A 22,037-nucleotide genomic window follows, 5' to 3' on the forward strand; every position below is an offset into this window, starting at 1 on the left:
TTACCCAGGGATGTGATTTCAGTGTTGTGCTTCACGCTGATGCTTCTACTGTTGTTTTATCAAACCACTTCTTAAAGGAACATTGCTGCTCATGATTGTATCACAGATTTCACCTCCTACTCTTCACTGATGAAAATAGGTTTCTTGGGAAAGGCTTCTCCCATCAGTGCTGGGGCAATAACGTGGTCCCAGAATGCTTGCTTAGTATATCAAAACCAAGCCCCTAATGTAACACAGTATGCACGATTATCCCAAAATACCATAACCATTAATGTTTCTCTGGATATGATATAAGAACATGGTTGCACAATTTTGAAACCACAGTATTGAGATGCATTTTATATGCACTGCAGACTAGTAAATCACAGAAACCTTTGGTTCCAAACCTTCAATTTGCTATCCTGGCTCCAATGTCCAATGGAGTAAAGTTAGTGGCTAACAAGCAAAGCATGACAAGAACTCATGTTTGTGGTTTGCTTAGTCTGCCAAATATCTTAATTTGAAGGCAAATCATACATTTTACAAGCCTGCAGGTCTTATGTCCTTGAAATCATCATGGATCACAAGAAAGAAAACACAAACAAAGGGTGAACTCTCTGATTTCAAGTGTGCTTTTATTAGCTAACACTAGCTACTTAGTGAATTCAGAAAGATTTACCCTTACCCTCCTAAATCATATGGTTAGATGTATGGATTTTTATGATGTAACAGTTTAAGTGGTGCCATGTACTCAACTCAAAGCTGCTAAAATATATAATCCTGATGTAATTGTTTATGGCAAAATTAATGCAGTCATTAAAGAACCCAGATGTAGCTTGATTCCTGGAAATGTCACAAGCAACCGTGCGTGAAATCACACACATATGTGTTCAAACAGGAACGTTGTTGTTGCGTCAGTTCAGTTGGAGAATAGCTCGTTGGAATCATGTGTACTGTGAACCTGATGTCTGCTCAAAGCACAGCTAAGCAAGGACCTATTATTTGATGATTGATAATGGATAATGAATCACTGATCATAAATAATAATAATAATCTTCATTATCACCATAATCAACATCATTATATTGTCTATATATTTTTGTTCATAATTGCATGTGCGATTACAGTTCTGTTCCCTTACTACATTGGTAATATTTAAATTAAATTACTTTTAATATTTATTTTTACTCAGGTATGTTTGCAGCTTATATATCCTATCATCTGCTTACAAAAAAGGAAACAATGTGTTCATATGGGCGGCCTGCTAAACTCTGCAGACAACAGAGAAAGCACACATATTTCTGTAAACATCACAGTGTCAATTTTGCCCCTCATAATCAGGTTTATGAGTATTGACTGAGCAGTCACAAAATTTGTCCTGGGGTGTGCAAACCTTCGAACTGTTCACATACCCAGAGATCACCATGTCTTAAGATGCTGGAAGACTAGTCTATAGTCTATAGACATTGTCTTAAGACATCTCTAAGACTGTCTTCAATGCATCTTAAGGGATCCTTTCAACTGCCTTTAAAGTGTGTTGAAGATACAGTGATCATTGTAATTTGTCATTTAATATACAGTAATGTATATATTCAGAACTTCACATAAACCTTTAATCATCCCTTACTTCCAAAATAATTCCAAATATCATCATTAAAATTTCCAAATAGCTTTTTTTTCCTAATGATATATTAAATATCAAAGATTGAAGTCCAAGTGATAGTTTTTAATAATCATTTTGAAAAGCAACAGGATAATCAACTGTTACATAGAGTCAATTGTACTTATGTTCTAAAATTAAAAAAACGAATTACTTTACATTAATATACTATACTGGAACTAATCTCTCTTGGTGCCCAGAAATATTTATGATAAAAAAACAAGGGTTGCAGTTATGTTGGAAGGTAAAAATATCATGTTTTTGTCATGTTGGAATTTTCCGCAGCCTGTTGCTCATCTGTTGTATTTAATGTCAGAAGAACGGTTCCTTCAAAGCAAACTTGCTGAACTTCCTTAAATAAAAAATATATATAATTAAAAACAAATAAATTACTTTTTACATTTTTTAAAGTTTAACGTTGCAGTTTACCATTAAATGAAAATAACAAGAAGAAAAGTCTAGTGTAATTAATGGATCATTGATTTTTTATAAATAATTATAGATTACAAATAATCATGCAATGTTTTAAGCAATAACAGGCAAAAGGCATATTTTATTTGGATGTAATGCAACACACCTACCAGGAAATGGTTTGCATTAATTCTTAAAATATTTTAGTCTCTTTTAGTCACCCATCTCTGACATAACTGAAACAGTGGCATGTTGAAAGTTTGCACTGCCCAATGGTTGTCTTTGCTTCACCAGCATCAGCAAGCACACTCTTGTCTACAGTGCAAAACCTGCACCTGGAATATCAAGAAAATACACATTGTACACATATACCTAATGATCAGCGTCTGTTATTATATCCTCCTGTTCATCTGTTTCAGTGTATGAATTCACTTCCTCAACTATATGTGTGTGTGTGTACAGTGAGGGAAAAAAGTATTTGATCCCCTGCTGATTTTGTACGTTTGCCCACTGACAAAGAAATGATCAGTCTATAATTTTAATGGTAGGTGTATTTTAACAGTGAGAGACAAAATAACAACAAAAAAATCCAGAAAAACGCATTTCAAAAAAGTTATAAATTGATTTGTATGTTAATGAGGGAAATAAGTATTTGATCCCCTATCAATCAGCAAGATTTCTGGTTTCCAGGTGTCTTTTATACAGGTAACGAGCTGAGATTAGGAGCACTCTCTTAAAGGGAGTGCTCCTAATCTCAGCTTGTTACCTGTATAAAAGACACCTGTCCACAGAAGCAATCAATCAATCAGATTCCAAACTCTCCACCATGGCCAAGACCAAAGAGCTGTCCAAGGATGTCAGGGACAAGATTGTAGACCTACACAAGGCTGGAATGGGCTACAAGACCATCGCCAAGCAGCTTGGTGAGAAGGTGACAACAGTTGGTGCGATTATTCGCAAATGGAAGAAACACAAAATAACTGTCAGTCTCCCTCGGTCTGGGGCTCCATGCAAGATCTCACCTCGTGGAGTTTCAATGATCATGAGAACGGTGAGGAATCAGCCCATAACTACATGGGAGGATCTTGTTAATGATCTCAAGGCAGCTGGGACCATAGTCACCAAGAAAACAATTGGTAACACACTACACCGTGAAGGACTGAAATCCTGCAGCACCGCAAGGTCCCCCTGCTCAAGAAAGCACATGTACAGGCCCGTCTGAAGTTTGCCAATGAACATCTGAATGATTCAGAGGAGAACTGGGTGAAAGTGTTGTGGTCAGATGAGACCAAAATCGAGCTCTTTGGCATCAACTCAACTCGCCGTGTTTGGAGGAGGAGGAATGACCCCAAGAACACCATCCCCACCGTCAAACATGGAGGTGGAAATATTATGCTTTGGGTGTGTTTTCTGCTAAGGGGACAGGACAACTGCACCACATCAAAGGGACGATGGACGGGGCCATGTACCGTCAAATCTTGGGTGAGAACCTCCTTCCCTCAGCCAGGGCATTGAAAATGGGTCGTGGATGGGTATTCCAGCATGACAATGACCCAAAACACACAGCCAAGGCAACAAAGGAGTGGCTCAAGAAGAAGCACATTAAGGTCCTGGAGTGGCCTAGCCAGTCTCCAGACCTTAATCCCATAGAAAATCTGTGGAGGTTGCTGAAGGTTCGAGTTGCCAAACGTCAGCCTCGAAACCTTAATGACTTGGAGAGGATCTGCAAAGAGGAGTGGGACAAAATCCCTCCTGAGATGTGTGCAAAACTGGTGGCCAACTACAAGAAACGTCTGAGCTCTGTGATTGCCAACAAGGGTTTTGCCACCAAGTACTAAGTCGAAGGGGTCAAATACTTATTTCCCTCATTAACATGCAAATCAATGTATAACTTTTTTGAAATGCATTTTTCTGGATTTTTTTGTTGTTATTCTGTCTCTCACTGTTAAAATACACCTACGATTAAAATTATAGACTGATCATTTCTTTGTCAGTGGGCAAACGTACAAAATCAGCACTGTATGTATATATATATATATATATATATATATATGCGCAACACAGAATATTAAATTGTAGTGCAAGCTTGCTGCAAATTTGGGGATTGAAATGTTTCTTTGTGTATCATAAATAAAAAGGCTATTTTAATAACAGTTTATAGTAATTTGTTGAAAAGACTTTCATAGATAAAGGATATTCATTTCTAAACAGAGTTCCAGTTGCAGTTAGATCCAAATATCTGTCCTGTGGGGAGGTGTTTTAAAAAGCACAGCCCTCAGATCTGCAGGTTTTTGTCTGGCTGAACTTCAGTTTCATATAGAAGCTTTAAGACATTAAAAGAAGTGACAATAACAATAACAAACACAAAAAAAGACTTAGAAAAAGCTAATCAATTGTGAGGATTGTAGGAAGTTCATCTCTTTAGAAAGCAAAGTCAGGTTTTTATTTCTCTCAAGCTTAGTAAACATTCTGTACTAGCATGCCTGACTGTGAGCTTGCCAACATTAAAGCAGAAACCAGACAGTGAGTTTGATCAAAGGTGTAAACAGCACCCTGGGGGTTTTATTGAACTTGGACTTTCTACACAGTTAAGTATAACCCTTTATTAAATCAATACTCTACACATTAACCTTTACATCTGCAACATGACTGAATCAATACACATACAGAGAAAATGGGTTGTTTGTTAAACAACATAAGGGATCGGGATAGCAAATCTAGTGCACAGATTCTGTTTCTGAACCATATCGTGTGAGTACAAGGTAGGAGAAAGCCTTTTATGGAAAGTACTGCAATACTCCATTGAGGCATGTATAGTGTGTCTTCTTCCCAAACTAAATATGAATCTTCTGAGCTAAATAACAGACAAATTCCACTCTTCTAAGTAGGATGAAAACAACCCTGATATTTTGGATAAAAGTAATCCCGATGTCCCCTTGAAATTCTGACAACCCCAATTACAACATCTAATCAAGATTAACAGTATCAGATTAGCAAAGCAAAATCTGCATCCATCTTGAACACTTTCTGTCATTTGAAAAAAAAAACAATTTTTGCATATAATCCATATCAAATCTAGAAACTTTTTAGTAGCAGTCACATTTCTATTACTTTGTAAGTTTTGCTCAAGGAGACGCAAAAGTACACTGTTGGATTCATACGTTTTGGACAGAAGTATAGACTCTGACGGTACTATGACATGTATGTATTTATTTTAGATGTGAATAACTTACATCAGGGTTTTGTTTGTTTTTACTTTTTCCCTGACAGACCCATTGCTCAGAAAAAGCAAGGGCTATGCACCAAATGGCATGGCAGTCTGCCCAGGACAGGGCTTCGCTGGCTGAGGTTGATTGACTGGATCAGATTGGATGGTTTCTGCTCGTTGCATCACTTGTTTCGTCCGCATCAGACTACCGCTTGCTGGAGGCACAACGAGGAAGCTACATCGATTACACCTAAATGACTAAACAGTAACCACAGAAAGAAAGAAAAAACATACTCACAAAACCTCACACATTCAACGTCATTATTGTATGAAAGCAGGGCCGGCCCTAAGCAAATAAAAAAATGCCGCCCCTACCCCCTTCCCGCCCTGACTGGTCCGTGGTGTTAGTGGGGGGGGCTGAAGGATTTTTGTCCGTGGTTCTGTAAATCATACAACCTTATTTTGGCAAATATATACTGAAATGCATATACCTTCCTAACTGAGAAATGTAGGCTTGTGCTAAAGGACTTAAGGAGACAGCTTTGAAGCTCTGTGTTTTAGTTTTAAGTCACCGTTTATTGTTTGTTATCAAACTGAGGAAGAAGCTGGGTAACACTTCTGTTAGTAGCATGTAGTTTGTATTTGGGTTTGTTGCCCTGGTCTATGGAATATATAAAGTACCTTGAATGTCTGTTTCACAAAAGAAATCTTCAATTGGAATGTGATGCTAGTCTCTCTGGAGACGGGGCATGGCAGCCCATTTGTCAGGTGGGGGGGTCTTCCAGCATGGACGTGTTATCTGTCGTACTTTGGTGAGCACAGGCCTGTCGTAAAACACTGAGCTTCAAAGCTATCTCCTTAAGTCCTTTACCACACGCCTACATTTTTCAGTTAGGAAGGTATATGCATTTCAGTATATATTTGCCAAAATAAGGTTGTATGATTTACAGTTCCAACCAGGATGGGGTTGCTAGCCGGGGTGGGGGGTGCACCCTGTTTCTTTCACACTAGCGCAGGGGGTGGGTGCTGACGTTGTTTCTTACACGCTAGCGGGGTGGTTGTTGACAGTGTTTCCTTCATGCGAGCGGGGGGGGCTGACAGCGAAATCAATAAATCTCCACTGAATTGGGCACCCCTATGGATGGACAGCGACCCTAGAATTTGCCTATTCTGCCTATGCCACGGGCCGGCCCTGGTTGAAATTATTTATTTGAGTGACAGGAGGGGGTGCAGTGGTGTGGCCAAGCTTCTCAGCGGGGAGGTTGTGCCCTCCCCTGGTATCTCTCCCAGGTGGCACGCCTTTCCCTGGTCATCTGAATCTTCATTAGCATTTGCTGGGCCAGTCCAATCCTCATGTCCATCTTATGAATTTCTTTCTTGACTTCAGCTAGGCTCTGCTTAATTTTCAGCACAGGAACTGAGAACACATAAATTATATAAAAAAGAATAATGAGATAACTAAAATTAAATTGTGGAATAGAAAGAACCTCTTGATGTTGAACATCTGCAAAACCAACACTTGCATATTATGAAAGACTTCATTCTATCAGATGTCCTGGAAGCTAAAACCCATCACAGTGCTAGAAACATCCAACTATGTACAGATTGTATATTTCAGATAAATGCCCCCGAAATTAAACCTATAGGAGCGTTATCCACAATTAGTGCAACAAAGTTGATTAACAGTATTGTCTCACCCCCATTGGACATGGTGCTGCTCCTGTATTCAATTTCCTTCTTGACTTTTGCCAGCTCTTACGTAATCTAAAATAGCCGTGAAAAAATGCTAAAATGAACACCCATGTAATAAAAGTTTACACCTTTATTAAAAAACAAAAACTGCACTTTTTCCATATTAAACGTTTCTGAACTTTTTTATATAAAATTAAGTCCCTCAATACATTTGTGCATACACACACACACACACATACGATCAATACATGTATCTAAAGGCTGAAATTGTAAAGGTAGATCTTGCTGTGCAGCCGAGTCACCTATAGTCACCTACCCTGCACAGCTGCCACAGTGATTGTTGACACTGTACTTATAACTGGCCCTCCCACTAATGCCATTTGGGAACATGGTAACTACTATGTGAACTTGCTAACATCCAATTGTAATAATTGTTTGTCCCATTTGTGATTCAGAAATGTGGCAAATAAAATGATTAATCTGCACAGGAGCATTGTGAGATCTTGCAGTGTGTCCTGGACCACTCACCTCCGCCAGCACCCTGGTCCGCTCTGTCACTCTCGCACTTCCTTTGCCTAAGAAAAAAAAAACATTATACCCCGACATTTCCTTGCATATGCAGTGGAATTGTGCATTTAAATTACATTAAGCTTCTTGAAATAGAATAATTCAGTATGAAACATCTGTTGCTTTTCATAGTACATCGCAGATAGATCTCATGAAGTTTTCCAGATAAATGTAACCCTTTTTTATATAATGATACTTGACAAAGGAAGTAGTATAATAATAATAATAATAATAATAATAATAATGTGTAAGTTGAAGATATTGAAGGTACATTTTGTTTGAGCAATACACTGCTACACAATCAACATGCTGCTTGACATTTCAAAACAGGAGACAGTGACTGGTACCTCACTGAGCTGTGACTGAGCAGCCTGGTATTCCGTCACTAAATGCTCCAGCTCATTGTTCAGGAATTTCTCCCTGCTGCTCAATTTCCCTAGTGTCTTCACGATTTCTTTTTGCAGGGTTGTGATGTGACCCTTGAAAAGAAAAGGAAGCAATTCACACCAGGGCAAGACTTCATTCACACCATTAAACCGTTCCAAGAATATGGTTAGTAAATGTCCTGTTAAGTAATTTTCCATCAGGCCTGAGATTGTCAAACTAGATTCTATAAATCTAGAACGTAGATTCTCGAGGTCACAGTGCTTGTTGAATGATCAGTGTAGGAGAGCAGCACCAATGGCAGTTCATGAATATTAACCTTTGCATATCATAAGGATTTTGGATTCACTTGCCATTTAGTCAGTTGCCGTGACAACTTTTCTCACAAAGGAGAGACATAAACATAACCCATTCCTCAATATAGGTCAAGACATTCTCTCTTTAAGCTCTCCGGTTAGTGTTTTTAAAAAGCCATAACAGATGTGCAGACACCATGAAATCGGTTTTATGTGTCTGCTAATTCCACAAAGCCAATCCATCAATAAATCAATGCATACGCACCTTGGTCTCTTTCAACGAGGACTCAATGACCTCTTTGTGTCCGTTCATTAGGTCCACATGGATTCGCCAGTCCTGGGAAGGTAAATGCAGAATGCTTACTCCCAGCATAGAGAAACTGAACTCGCTCCACTTCCAAGCTCCATTCTGTTGCGTCTGTAGTTGACTGCAAAATGCTGTCTGGCTTTGAGGATTTACCGGCTCCCTACAGAACCATTGACACAAGAAAAACAGAATTTAAGAGCATTCATTAAGACTCCATGAAAATTCAATGACATTAATTACGTTCTTGTCAAACTGGTCAGACACTCTTCAATTAAGCTTTTCAGATGAATATCTGGCTTCAGTAAGTAGTTGTATATCCACTGCATTTTGTAATAGATATTTATGTTTAACCAAGCTTTTTTTAAGTATTCAAGTCACATACTGGTTGGATCACCTGTAAGTGTGCACAACTCATCTTGAAGAAATAAATATGTTTGTGTCACTTGAGTTGCATGGTTTTCATCTGAAACCAAATGTATAAAAACTTACACTCTGATTGGTCCTGGCCTTCAGGGCTTCCAGGTCTATCAGATTTTCATCTTCATAATCATCCGGTTCCTCCTACATGAGAGAAAAAACAAAGTATTGAAGTAGTGAATTAAAAATACACTGTTGTCATCAAGATAACAACCAATTTATTTGCTCTTCCCACAAGTTCACTGATTTAATCATTTGCAAGTACTTTTCTCTCAGTGGAAAACCCTTGCAAAAAATATAAGAACCTCTACCAACCTTTAGTCATTTAACATTATGGAACGATCTGTAATTGCTTGTATTGGGTGTCCATAGACCTTGCATTAAAAAACAGAAGCACCAAAATATCATCCATCACTATTTATAACAGGGAAACTACAATTAAATGCCCAAACTAAAAGACAGATCAGTACTACTCCATCTCCAAACTACTGAGCTGATTAATCTTTTCTGCGAACATTAAAAAGAAATCGAAAAGTTGCGTACTGACAAATCTTGAATCTCTGGATTTTCAATGTTCTGCCCTGAATTAAACCTCTAGTGATGTAATTCAAACAAGGATATTTGACAACAAAGATGTTAAATGAAAAGCCGATGAGGCACTTACAGTCAACTATTCTTCCACTGTGTCGTCCTCCGTCACAGACTCCTCTTCCAGCTCCTCTGTGGGGTAGCTCGGCCTGAAACACCATGCAGACGACACATCCGAGATCAGAGCTCACAGAAACCTCCATAATGGAAGCACACACCACCGCCCCCATGAATTTTACCTCACTTTGCCCAGAGCACTATTGTCTGACATCACTCAGTATCAATATGACTGTAGTTCATGAGAGATACAGTTGTATATTTATAAAACAATTTAAAAAACATGCCCCAGAATACGTCCTTGCATCCATCTTCAAAATCTTTTCTACGGGGGGGCGATTTTGTTAGAACATTCTGTCTGGTTATCAAAAATGTCCTGTTTTTCTTAGGTACCGCAAAGAATAAGAACAGTTCCACAAAAGGGTGATATTTACATTGAAATAAGATATTAGTGTTCTACATTGTATTATCAGAAATTTTATACTCCTTCCAGCAGAATCTCGTCCTTTTTAAGGCCTCATCTGCTAACTGGGCCAACACATCGCACACGTGCTCCCCAAATCCTGCCTTCAGTTTGGAAGGAGGGAAATCCACTCTTCCACCCTAGGCAGATAAAAAAAAAAAAGTCAGCTTAAAGTGATAAAATCAGCAAACCATGAGTTGGATTTTTGAAAAGCGCTATATAAATTCCATTAATTATTATTATTACATTTGTATACAGTGGCAGCTCCTGGCCACTAATACTGGTGGGACGGATACTGACTGCAGTCCCTGAATCGCTAACCATGCCCACTTTTGATTTGAATAACTTGAATTTAACTCAGAAATATCGACACTTGTCTTCTTTGATTAACTGATTGTACAGAAACTGGGTAATATTTATTACAAATTTTTTTTTGATGTATTGATGTGGATAATGAGATTATGAGGAGAACTATGTTTTTTCAGTGGATTAATTTTTTACTTGGGCTCTGCCCCACCTGTCCATATGAACGAGCCGCACCTGTGTGTATAAAATCTATATTTTGTGTGTATATAATCTATATTCTATTCTCAACACTTTGGATGTTTGCCTACACATCATTTTGGACTTTAAAGTACATACATAGTGAAGCACTGTTACATGCAAATTTATAATATTTCGTTATATATGATGCAACTGCATTACCTGCATTATTCTTATACCTAAGACACAATACACACACACACACACACACACACACACACACAAGCAATTTGATCTGGTTTCTGCATTGCAGGTCCAGTTCACTCACTAAGGCCCGCAGCTCTGCCTGGATGCTGGCCACTGTGTCGTTGGGGTCATCAGATTCATCTGGCTGCTTGAAGGGCCGCTCACACAGGTTGAAAATGCGATCATGTTGAACATGGAGAACTGTTCACCGCAGTTTGTCGGGAGGGCGAAGTAATGCCTGGAAAGGGGTTAAACAAAGTCAAATAATGAAAACTTTTACCTATAATCTGCAGGATGGGATGAAAGGAATGTGGTTAGCATTTTAGAAGTCTGTGGGTTCTGCAGAAATAATATAGTGCCAGCCTACATGGTTCCTGCAGGTCTCGGCTGAGCAAATGTCCTTTTTAAGACATTTTAAGATCAATCTTTAGAAAATGCAAGACCGAGTTTCACGGGAAGTCCAAACAAATTCTAAAAGTGTAACTAGTTCAAATTCAATCTAACAATTATTAATTCAAGTTATGAATTGTAAAAGAATCAAACATTTTGATTTTAGTACAATACACACAAAACCAAAGCAATGATAGTAGTTGATGAGAACGGTTATTGAATATATATATATATATATATATATATACACTCACCTAAAGGATTATTAGGAACACCTGTTCAATTTCTCATTAATGCAATTATCTAATCAACCAATCACATGGCAGTTGCTTCAATGCATTTAGGGGTGTGGTCCTGGTCAAGACAATCTCCTGAACTCCAAACTGAATGTCTGAATGGGAAAGAAAGGTGCTTTAAGCAATTTTGAGCGTGGCATGGTTGTTGGTGCCAGACGGGCCGGTCTGAGTATTTCACAATCTGCTCAGTTACTGGGATTTTCACGCACAACCATTTCTAGGGTTTACAAAGAATGGTGTGAAAAGGGAAAAACATCCAGTATGCGGCAGTCCTGTGGGCGAAAATGCCTTGTTGATGCTAGAGGTCAGAGGAGAATGGGCCGACTGATTCAAGCTGATAGAAGAGCAACTTTGACTGAAATAACCACTCGTTACAACCGAGGTATGCAGCAAAGCATTTGTGAAGCCACAAAACGTACAACCTTGAGGCGGATGGGCTACAACAGCAGAAGACCCCACCAGGTACCACTCATCTCCACTACAAATAGGAAAAATAGGCTACAATTTGCACAAGCTCACCAAAATTGGACAGTTGAAGACTGGAAAAATGTTGCCTGGTCTGATGAGTCTCGATTTCTGTTGAGACATTCAGATGGTAGAGTCAGAATTTGGCGTAAACAGAATGAGAACATGGATCCATCATGCCTTGTTACCACTGTGCAGGCTGGTGGTGGTGGTGTAATGGTGTGGGGGATGTTTTCTTGGCACACTTTAGGCCCCTTAGTGCCAATTGGGCATCGTTTAAATGCCACGGCCTACCTGAGCATTGTTTCTGACCATGTCCATCCCTTTATGACCACCATGTACCCATCCTCTGATGGCTACTTCCAGCAGAATAATGCACCATGTCACAAAGGTCGAATCATTTCAAATTGGTTTCTTGAACATGACAATGAGTTCACTGTACTAAACTGGCCCCCACAGTCACCAGATCTCAACCCAATAGACCATCTTTGGGATGTGGTGGAACGGGAGCTTCGTGCCCTGGATGTGCATCCCACAAATCTCCATCAACTGCAAGATGCTATCCTATCAATATGGGCCAACATTTCTAAAGAATGCTTTCAGCACCTTGTTGAATCAATGCCACGTAGAATTAAGGCAGTTCTGAAGGCGAAAGGGGGTCAAACACAGTATTAGTATGGTGTTCCTAATAATCCTTTATGTGAGTGTATAACAACTCATATTAAGTCAAAGACGAAAGAAAAAAACAGAACTCTCACTTGACCTAATTAGTAATGTTCTGTCAGTTCCCTTACAAAAACCCAAAACTTATATTGTCCACATATTGGTCAAGATATTAGGTAACCTATGGCAACTGCTTCAATTCTTCACAATTTGTTTTTCCGACAAATCTTTTAAGTCCAAGGACTTCTTTAGAAAAGTTAAGGGCGGTTAAGTGGCATCTAGTGTACTTTTTTAATGCGAATATGGGTTTCCTGGGTTGCACAGCTACTGGCAGTTACCCTACAATTAATAAAATATATAATGTTACTGCAAATGTTCCCTTCCTCCCGCAGAATACAAAGACAGCGAGCAAGAAGCAGACACAATGGCACAGTTTACATGCGTGTTTAGCCCTTATTTCAGACAATATACTCGAGTCAAAGATTAAATGACCCTCTGCCTCTCGGGGTTTACATGGTTTTAGTTTTTAGCACTCGGGACGAGTTGCTGATTACCCGATGCCATGCAGATGAAGCGTGGAGCAGTGACTGTATGTAATGATCTCTTGCACAGCTCCCACGCCGGCCTCGCATGAAAATCTTTACACGCGGGAGAACACTACTCGAGACGCTGACGTCAGGGGCCGCATGGCTGTCATGTGACAACGTGTTCACATTAAAACAGCTGTGCCTAGTGCCACGCATCCAGTGCTTTTATACCTTGTTTTACTGATCTTACCCGAGCGGTTTTTCGCGTCACTGATGGAGCTACAAGCCATGAATAGAAGTGTTTTCTAAAGTTAGGATTACAACACGATGTACAGTACTGAACAGTGCACAACACACCCACAACAGTACATAGAGCATAATTATAATAGGGGAGAAAATCTTTCCGCTTTGCCATAACTTGAAATACACCATTGCTAACCATGAAACGTCCATCAGCAACTTACTTTATCTTGAAACTGACCATTTATCTTTTCAATCATCACTTGTGAATGTGTTAATTTATGGATAGCCTATATCCGATTAGCTCAGTAGCATCTGCTCGTCAAATTGGGGTTTACATGTGGAAATGGGTGTGTTTCCCTCCACTGGGTAGAAAAGGAAATATACAATGACCACACAGTTGTAATGTATTCCTAAGATTGCACCGCATTGCATCTTACATTCGAAATGGCTTGGGATCCGAGACCCCGTTTATACAGAGATTGGTGGAATCCTACCTCGATATGGCTGGCAAGTTGTACTTTCTAACCACCTGTTCATCGAAATCCAACAGTTTGAGTTTATCAATCAAGCCCTCCATTATATCAAACATCCGATAGGCAGCCCCGGGCCCTCCCTGATTGGCTGCTAGCCTGTTCTCTTTTGCCATCTTGCACAGTATCTGTAGCTCTTGTTGTAAGACTAAGAGTAAATCACCAACTGATCTGTTTGCTTCTTCGTCGCGCTCGCGTATCTCACAGCTGCCTGCGCCTGATGCTTCTAGCTGCACTTTCTGTGACGTCACAGGCATCTGATTGAAGAACGCATTCCACAAACCCCACTGCACAGTGACGCCCCGGAGACACGTAAGACAATGGAAGTTAAGATTACATTTGCCGTTGCCAAGGAGATCGACCATATTGAACAGCCACCGCAATCTATAGCACATTTTGGTTTTCCCATCTAATGCTACCTTATCCCAATGTTTCTAATTTCCTCTCTGACCTCATTATTGAATGAGTCATAGGGCAACATTGCACACAATCCTTATTGGTCCCCATTTGTCTTAGCCTTCTCTGAAATTTGTGCCTTCTTCTTTTTAAGAGGTGAAATATTTTATAATAGACCTTGCAAGATAAAAATGTATATCCCTTCATGGAATTGCAAACATAAACATTCTAAATATTCCTTGGGTTTTGTTTACTAATATAGGGTTAGTTCAACTAAGGAGATAGAGGAAATGGATTGTCTTCATAATTTACATTTTGTAATCCATTATCCTGAGTACTACTACTGTCATCTAGGGACTTGTTGCCAAACTTATATGGCACAGCTTCACTAGAAAGTTATGCCATTCCACCCTTCTCATAGGTGCAACTCAGGTGTAACTTATTGTTTCCTGCTTTCATATGAAATTGTTGGGCAAGAGAAGCTATAATATATATTCTCTCTATATATTCTCTCTCTATATATATATAATCTATTATTATTATTATTATTATTATTATTATTATTATTATTATTATTATTATTATATGAAAACCCTGTGAACAATTAGCTTTATAAGTAAATTTGACAAGTCACAGTACAACCGCAGATTGTTTCCACACCTTTAATCAAATCATCCAACCTACATAATAATCAAAAGAAATTCCCCTGAACTGAAGGAAGCTCAAATACGAGTAGTGAGTAATTTATTCAATGCATCTGTGCCTCTCTGCTCCCTGAGGCCTTGATGCGTATAGGTCCTGAGAGGTCACCCATATCAGTAATTGTTAAGAAGTAAGCAGTTAGCATATCATAAAAGATATTTCCTTCCTTTTGTATTATAAAAAGTGGATGATAAGTGACAAGATATAACAATGTGAGGTTTTTACCTATTAGCAAACACCATCCCAATCATTGTTGTCATATGGTGGCAGTTATGAGTCATTTATATACAGTTAGGTCCATAAATATTTGGACAGTGACACAATTGTCATCATTTTGGCACAAGAACAAGCAGGAACTAAAGACAGCTGCAGTGCAGGCCTGGCAGAGCATCACCAGGGAAGAAACCCAGCATCTGGTGATGTCTGTGGGTTCCAGACTTCAGGCTGTCATTGACTGCAAAGGATTTGCAACCAAGTATTGAAACTCACAATTTAATTAATGATTAGGTTAGTTTGTCCAAATACTTTTGAGCTTCTAAAATTGGAGGGTCCACATATACAAATGGGTGTAATTCCTACATCGTTCACCCAATTTGGATATAACTACCCTCAAATTAAAGATGACAGTTTACACTTAAAGAACATCTTGATTGTCTTTTTTCAAATCCATTGTGGTGGCGTACAGATCCAAAATGATGACAATTGTGTCACTGTGCGAATGTTTATGGACCTAACTGTATATTTAATCTTTACCTTTTGCATAATAGTAATAAAAAATCCCTGTTCAGAAGATATGATGCTTATATGAGTCCTTGTTTTGTGGAGATTAGACAAGACAGAAGCGTGTAGTATTTATAGTATTTTTTTGTTTTTATTTTATTTATTGATGTATTTATGAAAGGGTACACCAATTTTTTTTTATTTTTTTTTTGTCTTTAAAGGTTTGTCACATTAAGCTCAATCAGCTTAATAAGATTACTGTTATTAGGCAGATGTTTACCTTGATCCATCCAGTGTAAAATGGCTTTAATTGTCCCTCATGTTATGTCCCTCATGGTGTTTTTATAATTAATCAGAAGACCTCTTTAATTACTCATCAAGTGAGCTTTATCACACAGCATGTTTGACATCTTGTGTTGTTTGAATTTATACCAGTTGGTTGCTCAGATTTACCAAAGACTGACACGGGACCTTGGCAGATTATGTTAGTAAAAACTACTCCTTTTACAAAATTGTAATTCCACATTCTACTGTGCATATCATTTATAAATATACTTCAAAGAGAAGGGATAAAATATATACATGAAATTCCTATGAGACCCTTGACTTTACAATGCTACTCTATGTAAGTTTAAAGTGTGACAATAGTGGCAGAAATGTTCAGTATAAGGCATATGCTGAATATGTGGTTAATGACATTCTGATATAATTAAATTAAGTTTAACTAACAAGACATAAACAAGAAAGTTATGGTGTATGTAAACATTAGCTTAAAAATAAACTATTAGATTTGGCGCCCTTCACATGATGATACATTATTTGTCTCAGTTGTCTCCTTTGAGCTGAAACAGATGCTATTCAGTTATTTATTTTTTTAGATACTTTCATAAGCCAAAGATAAAATCAACAAGTAAATAAACACTCTCTATAAAAGTGTCCACTTCTGTAATTGTTATCAGTATTGTTTAAAGAACTGGGGATGTATCTCCCATTACTGGAGACACATGAAGTGTCTGAAGTGTGAAGTGTGTTGCCATTATAGAGACCTCCTTGCTTTGACTCAGGGGAAATAAGAAATTGCTTTTACCTGCTTTCATTTCATTAAGGAGCTTTCATTTGAACTGCAAATGAAGAAAAAAGTGTTGCTTAACTTTGTTTTTACTGTGGCTGACTTTTACAAATCTATTTTTCATTCAAATTTACAGAAATTGAAAATATGTGTTCAGTAAGACACTTTCACCTAATAAGTGTACTTATGGATTGAAACAAACCTGCAGGCCAACCACTGAATACGTCTGCTGTGCACAGAGTATTGCATTGCAGCTTAGATTGCTTTCCTTTTGAGTGATTGTGTGTGTGTCTGTGTGTGTGCGCGCTCTCGTCTACCTATCCAAGTGGGGACTTTAGGCGTCGTAACACACTCACAAAGTCCCCACATGGCAAAGGCTTTAAATCATGTTAGAATGGTGCCTAGACCCCCCCAGTGAAGTTTTTTGAAAATGACCAATTGGGGACCTGGGGGGTCCGCAAGTGTGTGACTTTATTCTCAGTGCTGCCCCTGTAGGCTGGAGCTGGTGTGTGTGTGTGTGTGTGTGTGTGTTGGGGGGAGTATTATGTCTTCTAGTTATACTGACATATCTGGAAGACACACTATCTCTTGTTTGTCCATACAGACTCCTTTATAATGTTACAGTGAGTACATGTCCTGCTCCATCTAACTCCAACTTCAGACACGAAGAGGGAGGTACAAGCAAGGCTGCGACAATGAAGTTACAGTACTATACGTACAATCAAAAAGGAAAAGTTACGAAATATACTAGATTATGGGCTAGAGGAGTTGCTACACAGCGCACAATGTCTGTGAGCAGTGGAGAAATGCTTGCCTCAAAACTCTGTGTAACATGAAAAAGTTATTTATTTATGTCAGTGGCACACGTCAGTCCAATGAAACAAAATAATCCATGGTTTTCAATTGTTTAAGAAAGATCAGAGATTAAATTACTTGAACGTTTTGTTTTCCTTTTTTGATAAAGCAAAGCTCACAACAACGATACAAAATGTCAAACGTATTGTTGAATAATGCTCAATGTGTTTTACATTTCTGCAAGTAAGATGGAAAATGAACTGCTAAAATGCAAAATAGTCCACAGAGAGATCTATTGGATTCTAGATATGTGGCAGGTTCCAAGTGTAAATTTATTAACACAATATGAACTGTCAAATACGTTACATTCAAATATAATACTCTGTGGGCCTGTACCCTATTACAGAAATGAATGGTTTCAATATCTGTGCAATGGTGTGTTAAAAATGAAGGAAATATCATTAACAGCCAAAGAGGCTATTAAAACATTTTATTTCTCCTAAGAATAAAATGTGAATCCTGCCACTAAACATAACTACTTTTTGTTTAGAGGCTTCATGCTATATTCCCTCTGGCACAATTTACCATCATTATTAAGATTATACTAAACAAAGCACATTTAATATCATTAAGAATAGTCATATTAAATAAATATGTATACTACTTATAGTGTAATATCCGAAAAACAATAAAGTATACAATTTCTTGGAATGTGCCCTGAGCTGATAAGACCACTGATACTTTGAAAGTCAATGAAAAGAAAGTTTAATAACCAAACTCCATGTCCTCGAGAGTATTTTGTAATGTACAATATCAAGCCTCTAGACAAATGCTCTGTGGGAATGTTTAAACGGTGTATAAATTTCATTGTATAAGCTTGTATAAGCCTGCTGAAATATTTGTCGACTATGCTTAGTCTCTATTCTTTTTTTTGGTTTGTTTTCTTGTTGAAGTATTAGAATTCATTCATAAATGTGTTTTATTCATTGCATGTAATTTTTACTTGGTGTAATTTATGTATTTGTTGAGACTGGTGATGCACAATGTCTGTCCCTGCAGTTGGATCTTTCAGTTAAAACAAGAGTTTCAAATGTGCTAATACAAATATTTGGTTTGCCAGTGTAGCTAAGCCAAGTGGCGTAATTCTGGCTGTTTTGTACATCAAATAATTATCAGTTCATTACACTGATTTTTTTTTTTGGTGCTGGAGATATTTACTAGAGCCATATGTAGTATATGGGCTTTTGCTCAGTAGTAAGTACATTACATCTAAGTAGAGCACCTTAAGGGTACCTTGTTATGTACTATTGTATCAGTTGCCTCTCCCAGATCATTTCCCCATATCTCTTATAGGTCAAAATGCAAGCATCCTTGATAAAATGTAGTGATTCATTTGGAGCAGGAGGGGGCGTTGGTGAGGAGCACAGGAAAAGGGTTTGAGAAAGTGTTTCAAAAGCAGTGACCAAAGTTCACAGAGATTCAAAAATGAGGTGTACAATGATAAGTCCATTACAGTTCATTTTTATTAGTTCCATCATTATAATACTGAAATCAAGCACAGCCTTTTATTCTTAAAAAATAATAATAGAAGAAAATCGTGACCCAGTTATAGTCTATTGAAGACTGTTCAAATGACTCTTTTGAAACAGTACATAATTACGACTATCTCTGTATCATCTGCTGTCTTCAAATGTGATTCAGTTGAAATTGTATTTCTCTACTAAAGTGCTCAAAAAAGGGATGTTATTTTGACCTTTACTACCTTGATTTCTTCATGTGTTCCTTAGTTTGTGGAGGAGGGAAAGTGTTGTTTTCTTTTACTATATCTGCCTACATGTGCATTAATGTGGTATACATTTTCCTTTTGTGTGGGTTTTCATCTAAAGTGAAGGTTTGTTTGAAAAGCATTGGCTGGTTCATTGATGCAACACTTGGTAGTTCAGTAAGTCTTATTCCCTAAATGGCTTTTAAAAAACAAACAAACCATTCATGTCAAACCCCGAGCAATTTTATTCAAGTACACAAAAAAGTTCACAATTTTATGACTGCTTACCCAATGTGATGATTCCTATGATTCAGGAGTAATTTCCAAAAACAGCAGCTGTACATTTTCGCATAACTAAACCACATAATTCCATTTGTTCCTCAGTGGCTTCCTCTTAACCTTAACATTAGATTGTGCACTTCTAAAATGTTGTTGTCATTCAGTCTATTCTATTAACTTTGGGGTATTTTGTGTTTAAATCCATGATCTTTCAAATATTTTGGAAAGCCAGTAAAGCAGAGAAAACAAACCATCTGGTGAACATACTTCATATCCAGTACTTTTAACCATCATTCATATAATGTTCAATTGTATATAAAAGACTGCCAAAAAACAGCTTATATAAACATTCAGTAGAGAACAAGTTTCAACTGGGATTATTGATTGGACATCAAACCATGCATTGCATTTGTGTATAGACAAATAAATTACACATTTTTGAAACTAAGAGAAGTAACCGTAAGCAAAGTGATGTGAAACGTTAATTCATTATTTTCCTATCATATCATCAATTTAGTCTTAGGATGAAACCAAGGCCTGGTAACTTGTCAATTGAGCATGATGTTATCAATTTCCACTCTATTAGGCATTTCATTATGACAGAAAATCATGTGATTAAATGCAGAGGTGTGTAGAATGTAGTAACAGTTATAAATGTGGTGATACAAAATTTAGGCAGATGCATTCCATGAGACTAAAATAAATGTATTTCATATACTGAATCAAATGATGAGTGCCCATGCTACGTTTGGTCTCATAAAAATAGACTAGTTGAATGTATCAGAATATCTCCTCCACATGTATTGTCTTGTAAGGAAAAACAAAACATTCCACAAACATTCTGAAAAAGTTTCTATACAATTCTCACTCCTTTATTTCATATCTGCTCGTTGTGTGTGATGTTTTGTGAAACAGATTATTTAATCACATGTTTCAAGACTGTTGCTTTCTTACCACAATTGCATTGAGGTCTGCAGTTGACTTTAAAGGTCAACATTCATACAGTTGGAGTTTTAGTGCAGCAATCTGGGGAGGAACCTTCCTCAATGCTCAACAGCAGTTTCTCGGCTTGAATGTTCATTTATAACCCATACGACACAGATGTATTTTTACTATAAGGTAAAAATATGTGATCTTTATACTTTTCATATGCAAAAACTGGCCCTTTTTTCTGCATATTTAATGGAATGTATTTTAAATGTATTTTAGTCTTTAATCCATGTATTTATTTTAATGCCTGGACATATATTGTAGAAATTAACCTCACTATATATATATAATATTCAATATATTGTAAATATACAAAATGTTGGCATTTAAAAAAGATAAGTATCACACATTTCTACCATAAATTGAAAGCATGATTTTGTTCCTCTTTGGGAATCCTCTGGTTACAAATGTGGAACCCTAACCACCACACCAACACTGCTGACTAAAATATCCTCTTAAACTTGGAATCAATGCTCACGAAATTCTAAAAAGGGCACCAGGAGCAGAGGATGATAATCAACCCCATGGCAACGCAAAGCAGATCCACCTCCATGTTTTACACAGGGTATGACATTCTTTTTGAATTGAGCATCACCTTTTCTGCATCACATACCGTGGGTGTGCAGTGCATGTTGAAAATAAAAACATAATTTGTGTTTAATCTGACCACAAACTACGTTCCCAGTCGACGCGGGAGTCATTCAGTCTCTTATTTGCATGTCACCACTTCAGAAGTGGCCTCATATGTGGTCCTCTAGCATGGGATCCAGAGTCACGCAGCTGTTGTGGAGTGGTAGTCTTGGAGACTGTGGCAGGTTATCGGCCCTGCTCTGCACCAGTGAGTAAACAGACTTGAGATGGGAAGGCAGCTCATGTGTCACATGAGTCCTAGCCAGTCCACAAATATGAGTTAGAAACAGGAAAGAAACAGAAATCAGGAGGTGCCTTTCAGTCTTTGCTGGGTGGGGCTGCAAGGCATCCCAGCAAAAATAAGCTAAAACAACAAACTCAAATAATAAGCTAAAAGAAAACCCCATATGAGGGAAACTAAGAGTAACTAATGTTTTTTGACTATGTTTGGTTTAATCTTTTGTCCTCTTCCTGGTAGGATGTAACTGTCCCACTAGCCTTGAACTTGTTTACAATGTACACTACAACAGGAATGTTTATTTCCTTGTGCACAGCCACTGTCAATGAGGATGACTTCCAAAAGTTTCTAATAATTTCCATATATTCAGTGAAACTAGCAGATAACCAGGGCAGTGCAGGATTATACAGCAATTAAAAATGTGCAGGGTAGGAATAATCACTGTGTATCTGGAAATGTAATTTTGACAGATATGCTGTTTATATATGTGATAATGATATTCATAAATAGTTAAATGTTGTATTTATGTTCAAAAAATATAACTGTACACCTCCACTTTCATTGCTAAATCAGCTTTTGGT

At 37.8% G+C, this 22,037-nt stretch overlaps 1 protein-coding gene and 1 pseudogene across 1 annotated transcript in view; one reads left to right on the forward strand and one right to left on the reverse strand.

Annotated features, from left to right (window-relative positions):
• The window catches only part of kdm4c (lysine (K)-specific demethylase 4C), a 209,996-nt gene extending 204,277 nt beyond the window's left edge, over positions 1-5,719 (forward strand). The window contains exon 22 of the mRNA XM_066720364.1: positions 5,321-5,719. Coding sequence (XP_066576461.1) covers positions 5,321-5,407 — 87 coding nt within the window. The 3' untranslated portion in view covers positions 5,408-5,719. The remainder of the gene's footprint in view (positions 1-5,320) is intronic.
• Positions 5,720-7,794: 2,075 nt separating this feature from the next.
• On the reverse strand, positions 7,795-13,988 carry LOC136766679 (intraflagellar transport protein 57 homolog; annotated as a pseudogene).
• Positions 13,989-22,037: the final 8,049 nt, after the last annotated feature.

This window comes from Amia ocellicauda, chromosome 13, assembly GCF_036373705.1.
Source record: "Amia ocellicauda isolate fAmiCal2 chromosome 13, fAmiCal2.hap1, whole genome shotgun sequence".
NCBI classification, from domain to species: Eukaryota; Metazoa; Chordata; class Actinopteri; order Amiiformes; family Amiidae; genus Amia; species Amia ocellicauda.